This window comes from Rattus norvegicus, chromosome 4, assembly GCF_021556685.1.
Source record: "Rattus norvegicus strain SHRSP/BbbUtx chromosome 4, alternate assembly SHRSP_T2T, whole genome shotgun sequence".
Classification (NCBI taxonomy): domain Eukaryota; kingdom Metazoa; phylum Chordata; class Mammalia; order Rodentia; family Muridae; genus Rattus; species Rattus norvegicus.
This window is the reverse complement of record NC_141537.1, coordinates 159,932,824-159,953,634: the sequence shown is the minus strand read 5'-3', so window position 1 is coordinate 159,953,634 and position 20,811 is coordinate 159,932,824. Positions and strand designations below refer to the sequence as shown.

The 20,811-nt window shown below is 47.0% G+C and overlaps 1 protein-coding gene, 1 long non-coding RNA gene and 1 other non-coding gene across 20 annotated transcripts in view; 1 reads left to right on the top strand and 2 right to left on the bottom strand.

The window, feature by feature from the left end:
- The window catches only part of Chd4 (chromodomain helicase DNA binding protein 4), a 33,054-nt gene that overhangs the window by 4,141 nt on the left and 8,102 nt on the right, over positions 1-20,811 (bottom strand). For 8 of the 18 annotated variants that reach the window (XM_087655670.1, XM_087655671.1, XM_087655678.1 and 5 more), the window contains 27 exon segments: positions 19,719-19,922; positions 19,411-19,616; positions 18,781-18,912; positions 18,610-18,706; positions 17,390-17,581; positions 16,562-16,762; positions 16,244-16,381; positions 15,869-15,990; positions 15,560-15,733; positions 15,109-15,250; positions 14,892-15,023; positions 14,666-14,783; positions 11,611-11,735; positions 11,122-11,359; positions 10,798-10,973; positions 5,795-5,975; positions 5,624-5,710; positions 5,439-5,527; positions 5,189-5,322; positions 4,782-4,926; positions 4,519-4,684; positions 4,167-4,264; positions 3,898-4,075; positions 3,587-3,658; positions 3,180-3,317; positions 2,700-2,808; positions 2,462-2,594 (listed from right to left, as the gene is read on the bottom strand). In XM_087655670.1, the coding sequence (XP_087511796.1) occupies positions 2,462-2,594; positions 2,700-2,808; positions 3,180-3,317; positions 3,587-3,658; positions 3,898-4,075; positions 4,167-4,264; positions 4,519-4,684; positions 4,782-4,926; positions 5,189-5,322; positions 5,439-5,527; positions 5,624-5,710; positions 5,795-5,975; positions 10,798-10,973; positions 11,122-11,359; positions 11,611-11,735; positions 14,666-14,783; positions 14,892-15,023; positions 15,109-15,250; positions 15,560-15,733; positions 15,869-15,990; positions 16,244-16,381; positions 16,562-16,762; positions 17,390-17,581; positions 18,610-18,706; positions 18,781-18,912; positions 19,411-19,616; positions 19,719-19,922 (3,927 nt within the window). 18 annotated transcript variants of the gene reach the window in all.
- Positions 4,340-4,475, bottom strand: Scarna11 (small Cajal body-specific RNA 11). Its single transcript, XR_015687405.1, has one exon.
- On the top strand, positions 4,636-13,001 carry LOC120102389 (uncharacterized). The gene is made up of 2 exons (XR_015687010.1): positions 4,636-8,065; positions 10,757-13,001. It is a non-coding gene; the product is annotated as an uncharacterized LOC120102389 (long non-coding RNA).

The following is a 20,811-nucleotide window of genomic DNA, read 5'->3' as shown; positions in this document are numbered from 1 at the left end:
TAGTTATGAGCTGCCATTTGGGTGCTGAGAATTGAACCTGGGGTCCTCTGGAAGAACAGTTAGTTCTCTCAGCCTCTGAGCTGTCTCTTCAGTTCCTTAAGCACTAGAGTCATAGGCATAGGCTACCAGCATACCGTTCCCAAAGGTAGCCCACTGAGAATGGGCCTGTTTTCATAGGATTGCAGTCAGTCAAATATGTACTAATTTATGCCCAGACAGACATCTACTTCTAGTCTGTCTACATGCGGTCTCTCTCACCGACTTTCCCCTGCCCCAGGTTATGAGCGTTCCACAGAGCCTTGGCTTTTAGGAAGGGTTGTTAGAAACAGACTCTACTATATAGCCCAGCTAGCCTCAAACAATTTAGCTAAGGAAGACATTAAACTCCTGATCCTCCTGCTTCTACTGTCCAAATACTGATCCAGACGTGTGCTGCGCAGATCTTTAAGTTGTGTTAAGTGGCCTTGTACTTACATCCCTGCTTCAAGTTCCCAAGTGGGGTGGCAGGCATGTGACATCATATCTAAGTACTGCTGGGGTTTTTAAAACACTTTCTCAAGAGGTGTCCACAGTACCAGGCAGCACCTCACACACTTCGGTTGAGAGCCCCCTGGTGGACAGAACGTAGTTGAAGAGGTATTATTTTGTGAGAAATACCAAGCAACTTTCCTAAAACTAAACTTTCCTTTTTCTAGTCTTCTCTGCTCTCACATGAGCATCTTTCATGGACTCAAGCTGAAGACCTCAGTTACTTTTGTCTAACTACACATCAAACTCAGAGCTCAAGAGCTGGGGAATTCTGGTCTAGGGACTAAATCTTGCTCCTGGCCAGTTTTGATAAAGCCCGAAAGCTAAGAATGAAGTTTTATGTTACAGATAAATGGCTATGGGAAAGGTAACAATAAGATTCATACATGCTACTTTTTAATAACTGAATGAAACTCCCACCCACAAACAGAAGTTTTATTGGAACTTGTTGATGCAGCATCCCCTGTTCGTTCCCACTGCTGTCAATGACAGAGCTGTGGATTTGCGACAGAGCCCATAAGGTTCAGTAAACTTAACTTACTCACTCTCTGGTTCTTCAACAGAAATGTTCTGTTAACCCCACAGTAAAACACCAAGCACAGAAATCCTATGATGTTCCCTTATCTTTAGCCTTCGAACCTCTACAGAGAGTCACTGGTCAGGCTCTAATAGTGCACAACAATATGATAATTGTAATCTTGCCAATGTTTTCCTTTCTCTTGGCCCTATCAAAAAACCTCCGGGGTTGGGGATTTAGCAGTGGTAGAGCGCTTGCCTAGCAAGCGGAAGGCCCTGGGTTCGGTCCCCAGCTCCGAAAAAAAAGAAAAAAAAAAAATCCACGCGCCTGCTTGTGACACCAAGACCGCCTGGCTCTCCGGGTACGTGCCTCCTGGCCTCTAGCTCAACCCCTCCCAACTAACCTCCCACCACTATCAAACACCAGTCTTCTCTATAGCTCCCTGTGTTCACACCCAATGATTTCTATTGTGTCTACCAAGACTTTCATGAGCTACCTCTCTACTGCCCTGAAGAACTTCCCTAGGACATTTAGCAGTGTGTTCCCCTAACACACAATACCAGACACTTGAAACTAAATGCTGACAGACACCATGCCGATCTGTTCTTATGTCCTTGTGCTACTCACTCCTTAGTATATCAATACCTAAAGGTACAAACTTACTAGTGTACATTTTTTTAACCCCTAAATACACTCAGCTTAGGAACCTGTATCTTATTTCCATGGCATCCTACTGGATTGATACCCACATTCAGGGCACACTCAATAAAGAGCTGCTGTCTCTGTGGAACACTGGGTATCTCCTCTTTGCACCCACCCTTCCCTTTATCTACATAATACCATGACCCAGAAAAAAGGACTCCAGCCCACTCACAGCCCTACATTCTCAGGGTCCAGTTCAACCTCTCCCTAACTTTGCTAAACACCCCAACCTACAGTTTCCCGTCAAACTCAGTCTATGTCACTCATCAGGTACAGCCACAACTCTTGCTCATAAACTCAACCATCATCTTTCTTTTGTTGTTTCTCTGTTTGAGGCAGAGTCTGTGTGGCTTTGGTTGGCCTGAGTAAAGCTCGTTATGTAGACTAGGTTAACATCAAACTCACAAAGAGCTCTGCCTGCCTGCCTCAATCTCCACATTTCTATATCCCCACCTCCATATCTTGTCACTTGAAGTCCCAGGTTCAGTTCTCAGCAGGCATAAAGTAGTTCACAACCTTCTGACCTCTGTGGGAATGAGGCAGACAGGGGGACAGATACGCATGAAAGCAAAGCATTCATACATATTAGATGAAATTAGGTATCCTGGGGGAGGTGCAGGTGTGGCTGAATGAATGGACCCTCTTTTACAGAACCTTCTGTCTCCAGAGACCTTCAGATCCTCCTGAAGGCCACGTTTGTCCCATTCTGCTCACCTTAAATCTTCGAGCTAGAAATTTATTCTTGATCTCTAGAAAATTGCCACGATTCATTTCGCCCTTGAAAGGCTCATTGAGGATGGCATACCGTGGGTCATTCTGGATGTCCTGCCACCGGGCATAGCCGTGGCTATTGATAAAGAGCTCAGGAAAAACAAGAAGCAAGAGCCTCAGACTAAAACCCTCAAATCCCTGCATGCAAACCCCAACCCAGACTCAGCTCAGGCAAGGATACTTTATAATGCCAGCCAGCAGCCAGTAGTCGTGGCGGCGATGCCAAATCTCATAAGTCTTCTTAGTGACCGTGGCTGCCCGCTCCTCATTCTGCCAAAGGGAGTGCAACTCTGAGGAGGAATTTAGAGGAAGGTTAGAGAGTAGAAAGGAAGACAAAATCTGTGAGAATTTAAATTAAAAAAGAAAAAGCTAGGTGTGCAGGTTAAGGCAGTGCACAGCATATTTTACATACTGAGTCCCAGGCCAGCCAGGGCTACCATGAAACCCTATCTCAAATATCAAATCCAAACATCAGATATCAAATAACAAAGACCAAAAAGGGGGGAAAAGGTGCACCTATATCACCTGCCCCACCCATCCCAGTGTGGTCCAAATCCAGCTCCCTAACACAGAACAAGGACAAGCTCTCCAGACCAAGTTCCCATGATGCCCTGATTTCTGGCATGAAGCCCAACTTCCCCTCAGGACCTTTATTCCGTACCGGTAAAACCGCCATCTGCAATGTTGAACATGAAACGCTGTTTGAGGTTTTTCTTCTGCTTCTCATCACTAAGATCCTTGGGAGTTTCTCCGTTCTGAAGCAGCACCTCCTTTTTCTCTTCTTCCTCCTTCTTCTCTTCTATAGGATACACCAAAGGAAAACATCAGCTCCCATCTGAAACCCAGCACTGTGACCCTTGCCCATAGCACTGCCCGCTCTGTCTACCCCCACATCCACACTCAGTCTCCCAGACCAGGACAAGGTGTCAGCAGCAGCTCCTGACAGCTAAGCTTGGAAACAGTCCCTCGTCTCGGAGTAACATGTCTGTAGCAGTAGACTGAGGTAGATGTGGGTTATGTGCCTGCTTCTGGTTTCAGCCCAAGCAACCAGCCTCCCTACACACCTACCTTTGTCTTCCACCACGATCGGGGTCAGGTCTACCGCAGACTTCTCCTCCGCTTTCTCCACCTCAGTAGTACCTGGAGGAAGAAGGCACTGAGATCACCCTAATGACAGAGAGCTACACTCTGGCCCCTCACCACTGCTATGGTGTCACACACCTACACAGCTGGGAATAAGAGTTCCAAAGATGTCAGAGGCTGAGGGGAATTTAGAAGTAAGGGTCCCTCCTGGCTGCACCCTCCCTCCTGATGGTTCAAGGCCTGGTAAAGTCTGGAAGTAAAGCCTAGTAAAGTGGCCTGCAGCTGCTCCTGCTTACCTTTGGACTCCGTCTCCATGGGCTCCTCTGCTCTCTCCTTCACCTCTGCCTTTTCCACTTTCTCCTCTCCCTCAGGAGGCTCAGCAGGAGCCTTGTCATCCTCAGGGGCAGGGGCAGGGCCAGGGGTGGGGCCGGGGCCAGAGGCAGGGGCAGGGGCAGGGGCAGGGGGCTGTGCACACTACAAAGGAACAGAAAACAGAGGGTGAAGTAAATGGGCCTGAATCTGAGACATCTGCCGTGAGCACGATGGCATCTAGTTACCCTCTTACCTCCACAGTCACCTCAGGGGCTGTAGGTTTAACTTCCTTTTCTCCTTCTGTGCTCTCTTCTTCTTTAAGGCTATTTTCCTCTATTTTTATCCCATCCTCTGCAGACCAATAAAGACAACCAATCAGGAAGGCCCTAGGTCAGAGGTCACGTCAGGCCGTTTGTCTCCACCTAGATTGTCCTCTCGTGCCTTTAAGAGCCAGCCCTATTCTTAGGACAGCCCTCCTAAACTGAGAGGTAAATTGCTATGTGTCCTGCCAGACTACCCTGTTAAGACTGGGCACAGGGTAGCAGAAAAAGGCACAGGACAAGATTGTTTAAAAAAGGACAGACGTGACCTGACATCAGCCTTACCAGCAGGTGGCACAGGTGCAGGGGTATTGGGCTGTGTGTCCCCTGGTGTGGAAGGTGTAGGAGTCTTTGGCGAGGGTGAACCTGGCTGAGACATTTTTTTGTTTTCCTCCACTTCAGCCAGTTCAGGCATGCTCCAGCGCCCATTGACATGTTCAAACTCCTGAACCTACAGCAAGAATGGCAAGTTCAAGACTCATTTGGGGCTATGGTTGCTTGACCCGCAATTTCTCAACTTTAACAATGAAAATAGGCTTGGGGCTCACCTTCTTTCGAATCAGAGACATGACACCAATTCTAGTAAGAACATGTTGGCGAGACAGGCCTTCTCGTGGGACACCATCAGCAAAAGTCTCAGCCCCATCTGCCCCAGGCTCACACAAATGTCGCATGAAGAGTGACACATAAGCCCTGAAGGAGAGAACAGAAACCCCATTAGACACTGCTTTTGGCCTTTAACATGGCTGCACCTCAAAGTAAGGCCTACGATGTCCTGGAATGTTCATCTCAAGATCCACACTATGGCCTAAGGTCTTTTTAGGAACCAACAGCTTCACCTGCCAACTGCAGCTGGCAACACCCCTTTCTCTTTCCTTGTACAACATGGGCTAAGTTTCAGACAACACACAGTTTAAGCCCTGGCTCCAACTAGCATGCCCAGCCTTGGACTTACTTAAATTCTTTCTCTGACTTGCCTCGAAGATCTCTCACAAGCCACTGAGTGGTAAAGGCGTCCTGAGGCGGCATGCCATAGCGCATAATTGCATTAAGAAATGCTTTTCGCTGACGAGCGTTAAAACCAAGTACCTAAGGAGAAAGAATCACTGTAAGAGGAAGCAAGAAGCCTCTCCTCACCAAAGACAACTGTCTGGCGATCTCAGGCCTCCTCTCTCCCTCCCACTATAGCATCACACTGCACTTACTTCAATATTCCCACCAACTCGGGCCAGCAGAGGAGGTAATGGCTTATCTTTATCATTCCGCAGGCCCTTGCGACTGGGCCTGCGGGGAGCTGTAAAGAGAAAGATAGAGTGAGCAACACTGGGCCACTGACAGGACAGCAAACAATGCAACAGCTACACAACTGTCAAGATGGCTCTGCTCTCACCTTCTGATCGTTCGTCAAAGTCTTCATCACCTTCCTCTGAGGCCACTGAGTAATCGGACTGGTTGTCGGACTGGTCGTCCTGCCAATCTGGAGGGAGAGAGGGCAGATGAGCGGGGCCCACTGCTCTAGTGGAACGGCCCGTGGGTGGGGGGCGGGGCCGGCCACACACACCTCGGTCCTCCTGTGAGCCATCATTGTAGTTGACCTGTTTACGGATTCTTTTTCCTTTGCCCAGATTTCGGGCTAGATCTTCTTGCTGCTGCTCATAATGGTGCCGCAGCAATTTCTCCCAGTAGTCAGGATCCACACTTTCTTCCTGTTTTATGATTTCCCGTTCTACCTCCTCTTCCTCCTGGGACAGAGGGAGGGCCAGGACTCAGGGGTGCTGAAGTCAGCAGCACTAGCTACCCCTGGCCCTCACAGTTCCCCTCTGCTAGCTCCTTCGCATGGCTCAACTTGTAAACACTTGATGTGCCTGCTTGGACCTAAAAACTTGGAAGAAATTTAACAGACAAGGCATGGTTCCTCAAAGGTTCCGTGGAGATTAGCAATTGGCCTGATTAAAGGAAATGTTAAGACGAGACAGAATGAAAAGCCGCCGTGCGGCTTCCATGCCCTCCTCCTGGCCGCATCCAGAAAGACTGAAAAGAAGGTTATCGCCTTAAGCAAGCAAGGCTGAGGAGCTTCTGAGACACTGCAAGAGATCTTTAGGACAGAAAGCATTCTGGTCTTAATTAACCTCAGAGGAAATCAGCAACTGTTTGAAAAACAAAAACTAAACCAAAGTTACACACAGATACACATACACCGAAAAGTGTATTCTAGTATCTCAATGGCTCTTTTTGGTTTGTTTGGTTTTGAGAAACAGGGCTTCTTCTCTCTGAAGTCCTGGTCATCCTGGAACTTGCTCTTTGGCCCAGGTTGGCTGGGATTTGTTAAGAGCCAAGTCCCACTACAGCCCAGCTTGGCTTTCCAAATCTTATCCAAGTTACAGTTTCCTTCCCTACTGACAATTCGGATATATTAACGGAATACAAATCCTGGGCTGGGCAGAGTTGGAACTGGCAGATGCTTCCTTAGTATACATAAGGCCCTGGGCCTGACCCTCAGCAGTGCACAGACCATGCACAGCAGCATGTGCCTACAACACTGCCCTGGGGACAAAGCCAGAAGAATTAGAGCTTCAAGATCAACTTCATCTACACAGTGAATACAAGGCCATCTCAGAATACACGAGACCATACATGTCTCAAAGAAAACATAAATCCAAGTCCATCAAGACAGAGTAAAACCACTGTTCACAGCCTGAATAAAAACCATCTAAATGTCAGAGCAATGGCGGGTTCAGAGAGCAAAGGCACTCAGTACAAAGCTCATACCCTGTGAGCCTGGATATACATGGAGCAAAGCAATTCTCTGCAGTCTCTTCTCCTCCACACCCACACCCAAGTAAATGGAAAAAGAAACTTTCAACAAACAACCTAAATGGTTACACAACCCAACTACAGAATGGGCTTATGATCCCTAATTAAAGAAAAGAAAATCTAAAAATATCAATCTGAAGAGTCTAAAAATATTAACTGCCTTTACAATTTTTAGTTTTTTAATTTAATGTTTGCTTTGTTACATTAAGTCTGGGCACCACAATCACTCCTGGTCCGGAGGAGACCAGAGGATGGCATCAGACTCCCTGGGACTGGAGCTACAGAAGTTTGTAAGCCGCCATGTGGGTGTAGAAGGAAAAGAACTCTGGAACCAGTGCTCTTAACTGCTGAACCGTCCCTCACCCTTCACCCCACTGTAAACACAAAAGTGTCTTAACAGGATGTCAATATAAAGGAGTCCAGACTACTGATCTTTGATGTATGGATACTCAACTACTAAGTTTGTAAATATAGCTAAATTCCCAAATCCCCCATTTCTGAAACAATTGTTTGCAAGCATTTCAGGTAAGGTGTTATTTAACCTGCCTGTACTTCCCAAACCACTTATTATAACTCCCTAGCAGACAAACAGACAAATACAGACAGACAGACAGACATATAAATGGTGGTTCACACCTGTAATCTTAAGCATTTAGAAGGATGAAGCTGAAAGATCACCATTAAGTTCAAGGTCACCCTGGGTGACTAACACCTCGCACTCGTCACACACACACACACACACACACACACACACACACACACACACCCCAATTGTCTCTAGAAAAGAACCAGGCACACACACACACACACACACACACACACACACACACACACACCAATTGTCTCTAGAAAAGAACCAGGCAGGACAGAGTAGAAGGTATCCTTTTCTCTTTTTGAGTTTTGAACTATGCTTCGATATGACTTGGAAGTCTGGTGCGGCTGGAAAGCAGTGGAGCCTCTGTGGTGCAGACCTGCTGGGAAGGAGTCACATCAATGAAGCGTGCACTCAAAGCAGCAGGTAAGACAGTGGTCTGCTCTTCTCCCTTTTGCCCTGTGAGCACTTTCCTCAGTATGTTTGCCCAGTTATGCTAGGCCTAATGCCCATTAGCATTAGGACCTGCTAGCCATCCCCTGGAGCCTCTGAAATGGTAACAGAAAATAAGCTTTCTTATCCTCCCCAATCTAACTTTTTGAGATAAGGTCTCACTAAGTTCTGGGTGGTCTAAAACTCCCTATGTAGACCAGAATGGCCTTGAACTCAAGAGATCTGTTTGCCTCTGCCTCTTGAATGCTAGGATTAATGTCATGTGCCACAATGATGGACTCAGCTTTTCTCTTTTGTTAGACTGATTACTACACGCCTATAATCTCAGCACCCAAGAAGCTGAGAAAAACTGAGCCTAAAGCAAGCCTGGAATTCCACAATAAATCCCAGGCCAGAAAGGGCTAACATAGTGTGACCTGGCCAATAAAACTTTGGGCCTAATGGTAGAGGCTTTAGCTTTTAACTACTAGAGAGGCAAGAGGATCAGAAGTTAAAGGCCAGCCTGGAGCAACAACTTATAGGGGGCTGGGGACATGGCTTGGTTTGTAAAGTGCTTGCCCAGTGTGCACCAATTCTTGGATTCAATTCCCAGCGCCATGTACAAGCAGGTGTGATGGCACATGCCTGTAACCCAGCACTTGGGAGGCAGAGGCATAAGTGTCAGGAGTTCAAGGTCATCCTTGGCTGCCTGAATTCAAGCCTGGCTTAGGCTAAATAATAAACCAAAAAATTTAAGGTACACAGTACTAAGCATAATATATATACATGATAATTTTTTTTAAAAAAAGTTGATTATAAAAGCATTTTAAAAAAACACAATTCTTTTAGCATGTCAGAATATAACTCAGTAGGAGATTATCTACTTGGCCCTAGGCCCATCCCCAGCAACCCCACCTTCTGATGAAAAGTCTAATCCAGGTGTGGCGCTGGATGTCTTTAAGCCCAGCACTTGGAGGTAGAGGCAGCAGATCTTTATGAGATCTAAGCCAGAGTGATATAGTAGGTCACTGTTTCTAAAGTAAAGTAAAACTAAAATAGAAATGATCGGAAGAATGACACTGGACACAGACAGTCATCAGGACCACACCTATACTTGCATGGTCACTAGCACTCACTTCGCCAAGCATGGGCCATGCCAGGCAGTTAATTCTCTCTGCTACTGTAAGAAAGACCAAACAAGTTTTTGGTTGAGTTTACTACCAAATTATATAAAAATTTCCCATCTAGTCACATATAAACTGTGACTAGAAACTACGTTCCATGAAAGCTGTTGAAAGCATAGTGGGTAGTGCCTTCTGGTGTGCACAGAGCCCAGGTTCACTCCCCAGCACACGAGAGTTGGACACGGCAATTGCACACCTCCAGGCATGTGCCTGTTATCGGGCACTCAGGAGGCACAGGCAGGAGGGTCAGAAGCTCAGGTCATCCTTGACTACACAGTGAGTTCCAGACCAGCCTGGGATACATAGGACCATCTCAAACACAGAGAAAGAACAACTGCGGTTCAAGTGTGCAATCTTACACTTGGGAGGCTAAGGTAGGAAGACCATGAGTTCAAGACTGGGCTGAGCTACACAGGACGACCCTGGCTCAACAAAACAAAAGAACAAAATAAAGAGGAGGAAGAAATATCCCTATTAAATAGTGTTTGATGGGGTTGGGGATTTAGCTCAGTGGTAGAGCGCTCTCCTGGGTTCAGTCCCCAGCTCCGAAAAAGAAAAAAGAAAAAGAAAAAAAAAATAGTGTTTGATTTATGATCCTTCAAAAGGTTATCAAGCAGAATTGATTAAGCCTCATGCAAATCATTAAAAGAACACACACTCATGCTACTCATAATCTGCTAGAACACAGGGGTAGGAATGTGACACAGCTGGACAGACGCTAGCCAGCAAGCATGCAGCTTTGGGTTCAACTCCATGTAAGCCTGGCCTCGTGGCACATGCTGTCATCACAGCACTTGACTGATGGAGTCAGGTTATGCTCAGCTACAAAGTAAGATCAAGGCCAGAGGATGGAAAGTTTAAGACCTATGCTAAATAGCAAGACTTTGTTCAAAACAGAAGCATAAACCAACCATGTTCTCTGAGGAAAGCAAAGTGTCCTTCAGCTGGGAGGACGAGAAAGCACCAGCCTAGGCCTGAGTCAAGTGACTTAAAGGCCCAGCACAGAAGTAAGGCTTTTAAATTGCTCGAGAGAAGAAATATATACCAAATCCCACACATTCTCTTTTGGTAGTTTTTGCTTCTTACTGAAAAAAACCAAGAGGATATATAAAAGGAAACAGGAATGAATTCTCATCTTTGAAAAAAAACATCTAGTTATTTCATGTATTTCATCTACTTTTTTCTGAAGTAGCATTAAAATTTTTTTTATGGAGAATAAGATTAATAAAAATAAGACTCTGGGGGTTGGGGATTTAGCTCAGTGGTAGAGTACTTGCTTAGCAAGTACAAGGCCCTGGGTTCAGTCCCCAGCTCTGAAAAAAAGAAAAAAAAACCAAGACTCTGGGAGAATATATGATGTGAATCTAGCCGTGTGGCACCTGACAAGTCAGGGCAAAACTGAGAATGTAAATTAAACATGTAACTTTCTTTCCAAGGCAAAAAAAAAAAAAGTTTTCCTGTTGTTTCAAATTATCATCTTGATCTTAATTCCAATTTCCAGACGAGTCACCAAGAACAGCATTGCCTTGGACTCTTACTCACCCCCATTTCTTCTTCCCGTACCACATACTGAGCCACTTTGAATGAACTCAAATATTCATTCATGCCCTGCAATTCTGTGTCTTCAGTCTCATCCTGATTTCGATCCAGCAGTCGTTCAATGGCCTTATCGTCATAATGGATGACACTGCTGTCTTCTCCCTCCTTGTTGTCTCCTCCTATGAAGAACCAGGAGCCCACAACTTTCAAGTCAGTTCAGCAGCAGCAGTAGGAAAAGAAGTTCCCTCAGGACTTGCTATCAAAAGTCCTTCCTTACTGTCTGAGAAACCCAGCTCCACCCCAAATGTAAGCTCCTGATTAGCTCACCTCCATCCGTGGCTTCGTCCTTGAATAGTTCCTCGGTGCCAAATTTGAGGATGTCATCAAGCTCCTGTTTGGACATTGAGCCAGTCTTGGAGCCCAGGCCAGGCCGCACCACTAAATGTGTCAACATCATCTTCTTCTTTGCCACCTGCGTGATGCGCTCCTCCACGGATGCGCGAGTCACAAACCGGTAGATCATCACCTTCTTATTCTGCCCAATACGGTGGGCTCTGCTAAAGGCCTGAAGTTGATTAAGCAAAACCAACAATCGTAAGTTCTCCTGACTGTCACTGACATCAAGACAACACTAGACAGAAGCTAAAGCCAATCTTCACATAAAATCTCCTTTCACAGCTCTCTTTCCAGACGCCAACTTCCTATCACATCACCTAGAATAGGACTACTGTTGTTTCATAGCTACATTTCACATGACAGACCTTCTGCTGGAGGGTATGGACTGCCCGGACCTCCCAAAGCTAATACTCTACTCACCTGGATGTCATTATGGGGATTCCAGTCAGAGTCATATATAATAACTGTATCCGCAGTGGCCAGATTGATCCCAAGGCCCCCAGCTCGAGTGGAAAGCAAGAAGCAGAACTGTTGAGCACCCGGTGCTAAGAGACAGAAAACACCATGAGTTCTCTCCCGAATTCCAATACATAAGTAGAGAGAGAAGGTGAGACGCTTCAGGAAAACACCAATTATCAACCTGGTACCTGAGGATACTTCAATCAACATCGAAGTTTATGAAAAGGGTATTAGCATAGTCAAGTATTGCCCTCAAAATATGTATGAATTTCAGTGAGAAAAAGAAACTTTACAGTAGATAATTTTAGCAGACACCGTGCCTAGGACCAAGTAACCAATAATCAGCAGAAAGGACAAATGCAGACATCACGTGCAATATCCCACTGTGGCATTCCTGGCAAGCATCTTTCAAGAAAGAGACACTGCTTGAAATAACTGACTAAGTCTGAAGTACCAATGCCAGGAATGACATTTCACTAGGGGTGAAATGTCAGGAGCGTTTTGTCCAACTGTAAGTATAAAGAGTGGAATCTACTTGGACCTATTGGTGGGACCTGGGATTGGATCCTCAACTGAAAAGGACATTAAGGGAAAACTAGCAACATTCAGTTAGGGTCTACAGTTCAGGTGACAATGGGATCCAATGTTATTCATTTTCTACTGTTAGAAGCTGTACCACAGTTACATAACTTACTTTACTGAGTTTTTGTTGTTTGTTTTGTTTTTGAGACATGGTCTCATCTAGACCAGATTGGTCTAGATAGCCAGGGTAATCTGAACTTCCTGTCCGTCCTTCCCCATTGCTGAGGTCACAGCTGTGTCACCACTCTTAGCGGTGCTGGGGACTGAATCCAAGACCTCACGCAATGTTGGTGAGCACTCATCCCCAGACAGCTCCCTGATTCATGTGTCAGTACGTGAGAGTAGGCCTGCCAGCACACACACGAAGTCAGAGGACAGAGCCAGTCTTCTCCTGCCACTGTGACTCCAGGACGTAGAAACGCAGGGAAGTAAGTAAGCCAGGATGCACCTTCCATACTCAATCACCTCACTGGCCTTTTTGCTTATTCTGTGTATTGCACATACGTGCATGCGTACATACGTGTTGTCAGAGGGCTTCTGGCAAGAACTTTCACACGTAGGAGAGGGATCTGATAAACGAGCTGGGTGACATGTGACTTTCCCTGCTGGCCCTCACTGCCCCTGCCTTTTTCCCCAGACAGGTCTCATGCGTCCGTGAGTTACTCCTTAGATCCTTACTTTATTTTATGTGTGTGTTCGCCTGCAGTATGTCTGCTCACAGTGTATGTGCACTGACTGGGAGGCCATTAAAGGATGTCGGATTCCCTGGACCTGGAGTTATAAATGGTTGTGAGCGGTCATGTAGGTGCTGGGAAATTGAGTCCTCTGGAATTGAGCCAGTGCTCTTCCCAGCCTCACCGCAATCTCGACCCTCCTACTGTACCACTCAGGGCCTGAGAACACAGGCCTGAGCCACCGGGGCCTGGGAAGGGCACTGACAGAGGCAGGTTAACGCTGGATTGTTTTAAACTTTTAAGTCCAAACACATTTTAAACAACAAGGATAACTACTACAAAGAACTTATCTCAGAAAAAAACCAACAAAAATAACTAACTAAAATGAAAGGTTGGGGAAAGGTGTAGTTGAGCCCCTGGGGGTAGAGACAGATAAAGAGCACTCGCACTCTGGCAGAGGATTCTAAGTTCGGTTCCTAGTGCCTCTGTCTGACAGGTGCTAAGAGCAGCCTCTAAGTTTCGGGCCACTTCGGGCACCTGTATAAACATGGTATACACAGAGACAAGTAGGCACATAAACATATGTAAAAAAAAACTTATAACCAAAACTAATCTGTTCTTCCTTTCAGCCATAGGGTATAACCAGGGTTAAAGAACTTCCCCCACCCCGGGCTGGGGATTTAGCTCAGTGGTAGAGCGCTTACCTAGGAAGCGCAAGGCCCTGGGTTCGGTCCCCAGCTCCGGAAAAAAAAAAAAAAAGAACCAAAAGAACTTCCCCCACCCCATCCCCGCTTAAGCAAAAAGACCAAAGACTCCAAAGGGTAGAAGTTAAGAAAAACCTCTTAAAGCTATTCCATTACTTGTTCAAAAGCTTTCCTCCTCCCTGTCAGTCAACCAAGACCCAAAAGAACAAGAGCTGGGCTTCTGGAGGGATGGAGGTGCTGGACATAGCTCGGCAGTTAGGAGCACTGGCTGCTCTTCCAGAGGCTGGGGTTCATTCCTAGCACCCACAGGGTGACTCACCACCAGCTGGACCTCCAGCTACAATGGACCCAATGCTCTCTTCTGGCCCCTACAGGCACCACACACATATGGCGCACACTCACGTGCAGGCAAAACATCCAGACACAAAACAAAATCAAGTCTTAAAAACAAAACCAGTGGGGCTGATGAGGCTGTTCGGCAGGTAAAGGTGTCTAGGTAATCTCTGCTCAGGCCTCAGGATTCACAGAGAACCAACTCTGTGTTTTCCTGTGACTCGCACATCTGTGCCATGGTGCACATGTATGCAGATGCAAGCTCGCATGCATGTATGCACACTTTTAAAAAAATAGAGGAAAATGATCAGAGCTGGGCAGGGGCAAATAACTCCGTCTAAAGGAAGGTCCATCTCTATGTGTCTGAGTCCAGGCTGGTCTACAGAGAGTTCCAGGCCAGAGAGGATGGATATAAAACTGGGTTCAATTCCCAACAGCCACACGGTAGCTCACAGCCCTCTGTAACTATAGTACCTAGGCACACACATGAGATAATTACAGTAGTACCTAGGCACACACACACGAAATAATGACATTTTTGTTTTGAGACAGAAGCAGCTGAGGCTGTCCTGAACTCTCTCTGTAGGTGACCAGGCTGGCCTTGAACTCAGATCTGCATGCCTCTGCCTCCTGAGTGCTGGGATTAAAGGTTATGTACACACCATGCCCAGCTTATTAATGTTAACGAACTGACTGCCTGGAGATAAGACACTCTTCTCTTACCATTGAAGCGATCAATGGCCTCCTGACGCATGTTCCCAGTGATTCCACCATCAATACGTTCATATTTATAACCTTCGTGTTCTAAAAAATCCTCTAGCAAGTCCAACATCTTGGTCATCTGGAAAAAGGAACCACTTAATTACAGAGCTGTCAGATGATAATCCCTTTCCTCAGTCACTAGGGCTGTCCCACTGCTGTCTGTAAAGTTCAGGATGGGCCCACGTACCTGGGAGAAGATGAGCACACGATGGCCTCCCTCTTTCAGGTTCTTAAGCATCTTCTGTAGCAGCAACAATTTCCCAGATGCTCTGATCAGGGCACTGCCGTCGTACATACCATTGGGCATCTTAGGGGCCTCCTGGTGACAGAAATAAAGGAAGAAACATGGAAGGAGACCCACAAGGAGACGTGGCAAGGCACAGGAGCCAAGGAAGCACACCTACCATTGCTGCCACAGGGAAGAGGTACGGGTGGTTGCAGCACTTCTTAAGATCCATCACCACATTCAGCAGAGAAACCTGGTTGCCACCGCCTCGAGCATTAAGTGCCTCAAAATTCCGAGTGAGAATGTACTTGTAGTACTTCCTACATGAACAGGACAAGGACCGGTCGGACGAAGAGTCTCTGAATGACTAATGATGCAACCCAACAGCCTGCGATCATCTTTCCAACACTCCTCACTGTGGGGCTGAGCTAACAGGCAACTGCCACACCATCCTTGTGTTAGACACAGGAAGGTGGAACGAGCAACTACAAGCTCCCGCTCCCAGGTGTGAGCTTTCCTCGGGCCCTGCTTGCTCCTATCGGCAGACATGAAGCTCTGTGGAAGAAACTGCTGGCGGGATGGCGGGTGTCTGTCACGAAGCTCAATTTGCTCCATCCCTCCACACTCACTTTTGCATAGGGCTCAGCTCCACACGCACAATCAGTTCTGTCTTGGAGGGCATGTTCTTGAAGACATCAGCTTTGAGCCGCCGCAACATGTGAGGCCCCAGCATGTCGTGTAGTTTCTTAATCTGGTCCTCTTTGGCGATGTCAGCAAACTCTTCCAAGAAGCCTTCTAAATTGCTTCAGGGGGAAAAGAGTTGTTAGAGAAAAAGAAAAAAGGAAGAAAGGAAAGTAACACGGGAAGTGAGCAACAAGAAGAACAAACATATAGCTAGGAACAGACAGACAGACAGACAGACAGACAGCCACACTTACTGGAACCTCTCGGGGGTGAGAAAGTTGAGCAGATGGAACAATTCCTCTAGATTGTTTTGTAATGGAGTTCCAGTTAGCAACAGCTTGTGTTGGAGTGAGTAACCGTTCAAAACTCGGAAGAACTGGTGAAGAGAAATGAAATTCAAGAAACGAAGGCACCAGAGCACCAGAAAAATCCCAAGCTGTTTCACTGTCCAGTGAATTAAAGCCTCTCATCCCATGGCTGGCATCCTTAAATGCCTGGCCAAAGAAGGGGCTACCAACGGTCAAGAAGAAAATAAAGACCACTTTCCCCTCTTCTCTACTTAGGCTTCTTTCAAAAAGATGACTCTCCCAAGGGACTAGGACTAGAGGCTCTCACCTCCCACTCCTCACCTTAGACTGGTTGTTCTTCAGCCGGTGGGCTTCATCCACAATGAGGCAGGCCCAGTCAATAGAACCCAAGATGGCCATATCAATGGTGATCAACTCATAGGATGTCAGCAGAACATGGAATTTCACAGATGCTTCTTTCTGCACATAACGATAAGCCGGTTACTCACTACTGGTCCACTCCTCAGCACAACTGGGACAAGCAAGCTTTCCCTGCTCCCCAAGTTCTCTTTCTGCCTCACTCAGAGACCTGGTAAGGCAGCAAAGCAGCCCACAGCAGTGACTCCCTGTCAAGTTTCCTCTTCCCTCCCACTGAAATACCTTCATTCGGGAGGCTTTCTTGCCACCACGAATGGCATTATCTTCAAAGGAGAACTCATTTTCCCGGATGATGGCACGGCTGTCCTTGTCACCCACATAGGTCACCACATACATATCAGGAGCCCACATCTCAAACTCTCGCTCCCAGTTGATGATGGTGGACAGAGGCGCGCTCACTAAGAAGGGGCCTTTGGAGTGACCCTGGAAGGAAACAGGCAGAGTCAGGGCTAAGAGCCCCCTCCCTGAACCCCAGACTCCCCCTCCTCCCTGACCCACAGTGAAGCTGACACTGGACACCTGTGCCTCTGACGCCCCTTCATCTGTTACAAACACCATTCACCCCTCTTCCCAAAAGGCAGTTGCCCACCTTGACAAAACCAAACTCCTCCACCTACACAAGAATTTCCTACCACTAAGGCCTTTTACCTCCAGGCACTCAGCCTACCAGGGCTCTGATCCTGCAAAATCTCCACTGTAGGATCTAGAAAGTGGCTCACTGTTTAAAAGCACTAGCTGCTTTGCATAGGTCCCACGTCCAGATCCCAGCACCCACATGATGGCTTATAGTCTGTAATTACAGTTTAAAGAGGTGACCCCTCTTCTGGCCTCCCCAGGTACTGCACATAGGTGGTGCACAGCCATACTTATGGACAACATACCCACACAAAGTAATTAGAAAAAGAAAAGAAAAAAGGATTTGTACTACAGAGCTGTCTCTTCCTATCCCTCTGCAGTATTTCTTTCTCCCTTCCTCCCACTCCTTAAAACACAAGAAAATATAGTCACAAAATACCCACTCCAGACACTAGCGTCTCCCAGCCTCTTTACCTCCTTGTACAGGGAATAGAGGAAGACTGCTGTCTGCACAGTTTTCCCAAGGCCCATTTCATCAGCCAGGATGGTATCGGTACCCTGAGCCCAGGAGAAGCGTAGCCAGTTTAAGCCTTCCATTTGGTAGGGGTGCAGGGTTCCACCTGTGGCATCCAGGTACTCCGGCTGTCGCTCATACTTCACTGTGGGCTGAAGGAGAAGAGAGGTCAAAAGCTGGTAAAGAACCCCCTTCCTGGAAGACTGCTTCCTCCTACACGAGTCCTAGTGGATCTTTTTTTTTTTTCCTGAGAGCTAAGAGAAACAAAACAAAATAGCCCTTAGGGAAATAAGGCATGGTAAGACCCCCTTTTAACCCTAGTACTTAGGCTGAGATAGAAGGATTGAGTTCAAGACTAGTCTTTGGATCAGGATATACCGTCTCAAAATGTAACAATAAAGAATTTAGTTGCCTTGGAGTTGCCACAGAATCCACCAGGCCATAATGGACAGATCAGATCCAAACCAATGGTCACAGAGAGTCCCAGTTAAATCCAGTGGGTCCCAGACCAAAAAGGCATGAATGTGGGAAAGAGATCTGCAGGGAAGGAAGAATGGGGTGGCTAAAGGAAGGAGGGAGGAAAGAGGGGGCACAGGGACAGTAAGCAGAAAGAACTGTGGACATGTGTGAGCCTCAATACACTTGGGAAAAGGGAGTGATGGGATCCTCACTGTCACTGCAGCATGTGCCTTAGCATCCTTCAGAGGACAAGGCAGCTTATCTAGGCCTCAGGGAGACCTGACACAGACCACTATTCAAAACATGCAAGGCAAAGAAAGGCTCCGGTGTGCCAGGACACTAACTGCTGTCATCGTTAAGACCAGCCAGGTAGAGGCTGGCGCACGTAAGCAATCAAAGCACTTAGGAGGCGGAGACAGGAAATCAGAAGTTAAAAGTCAGCCTGAGCTATATGAGACCTTGCCTTTCTCAAATACATACATGCATACGTTTGTACGCACGCACACGCACACATACACAAGCCCCTTGTATATAAGACCACCTCCTAGTGAACACTGTCCTAACATAAAATATCCCATCTGTGGGTTTTTCCTGATGCTTTCTGAGAGGACAATCTAGATCGTCTCAGCTAGAGTCATCTACAGGTCCTGGAGCTTCACCATGACACTGCAGCGTACTGCCCACACAACAAATACACCATTCCTCTTCCACCCAAACTCACATCAACAGTTGGGGTCTCCGGAGGCCTTTCCAGTTTCCGTAATTTCACCTTCTTAAGCTTCTTGCCAGGTCGCCCTTCCTCACCCCTCATTAACTCCCTAGGAGAGAAAACGGCAGAGCTGCCTCTCGGTCCTTCTGAAGGAGAGCAGTTCCCCTCTTCACAGTCACCTACCTGTGGTTCCAGTAGCTCTGCTTGAACAGGTCGTAGTCCTGTATCTCCACATCCTCACTCTCCCAAGACGCCTGATCGTAGGGTAAGTCTCGCCACTTTATTAAATAGTGAACGTGGCCCTTCTTGTCCACACTATGATGTCAATAAAGAAAAACTCCTCAGAACCAGAAAGCAACTTCTCTCACCTCTCTAGTCAGCCTTGCTCTTAAAAACCAACAAAACCATTCCAAATGCGCCAGGCTCCACATAGACTCAGTCTCAAGGATGCCTATCTTTGACCCAATACTCTCTCTACTCTGTACTCTCCCTGTGGGCCGTACTCAGAGGAATGTTTCTTGAATGTAAGTCAACAGCAAGGTCCATTCTCTTAGCCCCTTTATTTTTTTTTTTAAAGATTTATTTATTTATTATATATAAGTACACTGTAGCTGTCTTCAGATACACCAGAAGAGGGCATCAGATCTCTTTACAGATGGTTGTGAGCCACCATGTGGTTGCTGGGAATTGAACTCATGACCTCTGGAAGAGCAGTCGGGTGCTCTTAACCGCTGAGCCATCTCTCCAGCCCCTCTTAGCCCCTTTAGAAACACTGTCTGGTAGGTCAATGGCCTCCAGGGAGCCATGGGATACCTGTGGTTGAGGATCCGGTGGATCATCATCCACTCCGGTTTTATTCCATAGCGATAGAAGCGCTCCTCCATCTCTGCAAACTTAGGGTCCTTGTTCTTTCGCTTTCGGCTCTTCTCCTCATCTCCACCGAAGTCCCCAGAAGGCGGCTCATCCATATCATTCTTCCGCTGGTAGTTTCTGAACATCACCTGACAGTGCAGCTCCAACTGGGAGCAGAAAGAGAAAGGCGGCCACCCTGGAGCTGCATCCGGCCTCCTGCTCTTACCTCTGCACTGTCACCTCATACATGCAACTTGTCCCAGGCTTACCTGCAATTCTGACACCCAGGAGCAGTGCCAGTAAGACATGCCTTGCCATTTCACAAAGAACTGCCTCTCTGGCCGCCCCTCCAAGGGTTTGGGAGATGGAGTATTAGGATCAGCATCTGGAGGCCGAGGCACTGGTGTAGGAGATGGTGGCTGGCCCCACTTCCAAATTAGGATCTTCTGCACTTTGCCCTTAAGAGCTGGACACTGTTAAATAGAAACCACTTAATCTCAACTCAAACCACAGGGCTATGCATAAAACTCTCCAGGAACAATAAATATCAGTGTCTATGGGTAGGTGGTTAGAGCACTTGCTGCAAACACGACAGCAGGAGGTCAAATGGCCAGCATCTGAAGAGAGGGCTGGTCTCCCAAAGGAACCAGACTAGATACCTGGCATCCACTGTAGCTAAGAATTATTGTTCCAGGGGATCCAATGCGCGCGCGCGCGCATACACACACACACACACACACACACACACACACACACACACACACACATACACACACACACACACACACACACACACACACACACACACACACACACACACACACACACACACACACACGGCCTACTGCCATGGGAAGGGAGACTAAAGGATCACTAGAGCTTGCTGCTGGCTGCCAGCCAGCTAAGCTCCAGGTGTAGTGAGAATCTGTCCAGGGTGATACGGTGGGTATCGGAGTACAACACTGCTGCTGTCTGGCCCAACACCAAGGCCTGGAGCCCTGAACACACATGTACACATACAATACTCGCGAATGAACTTTTTTTCTTTTCAGGTAAGTCTCACTCTAATAGCCCTGGCTGGCCTGGAATTCAATATATAGACCAGACTGACCTTACACTCACCAAGAACTGCTTGCCCTGCCTCTGATGGAAAAACTACAAAGTGAGTTCCAGAAAACAAAATAAATAAAATACTTCACCTCAAATAAAATCTACCCTCACAATCATCCCTAGGCAAAAACCACTAGAACTTTCTCTCCTCTTTGGATATTGTCACAGAGCTAGAAAGAGTCAAGAAGCAAGCTATACAATAAACCAGAATAGCTAGGCACACACAATTCACAGAGAGAGAGACTTGAACCC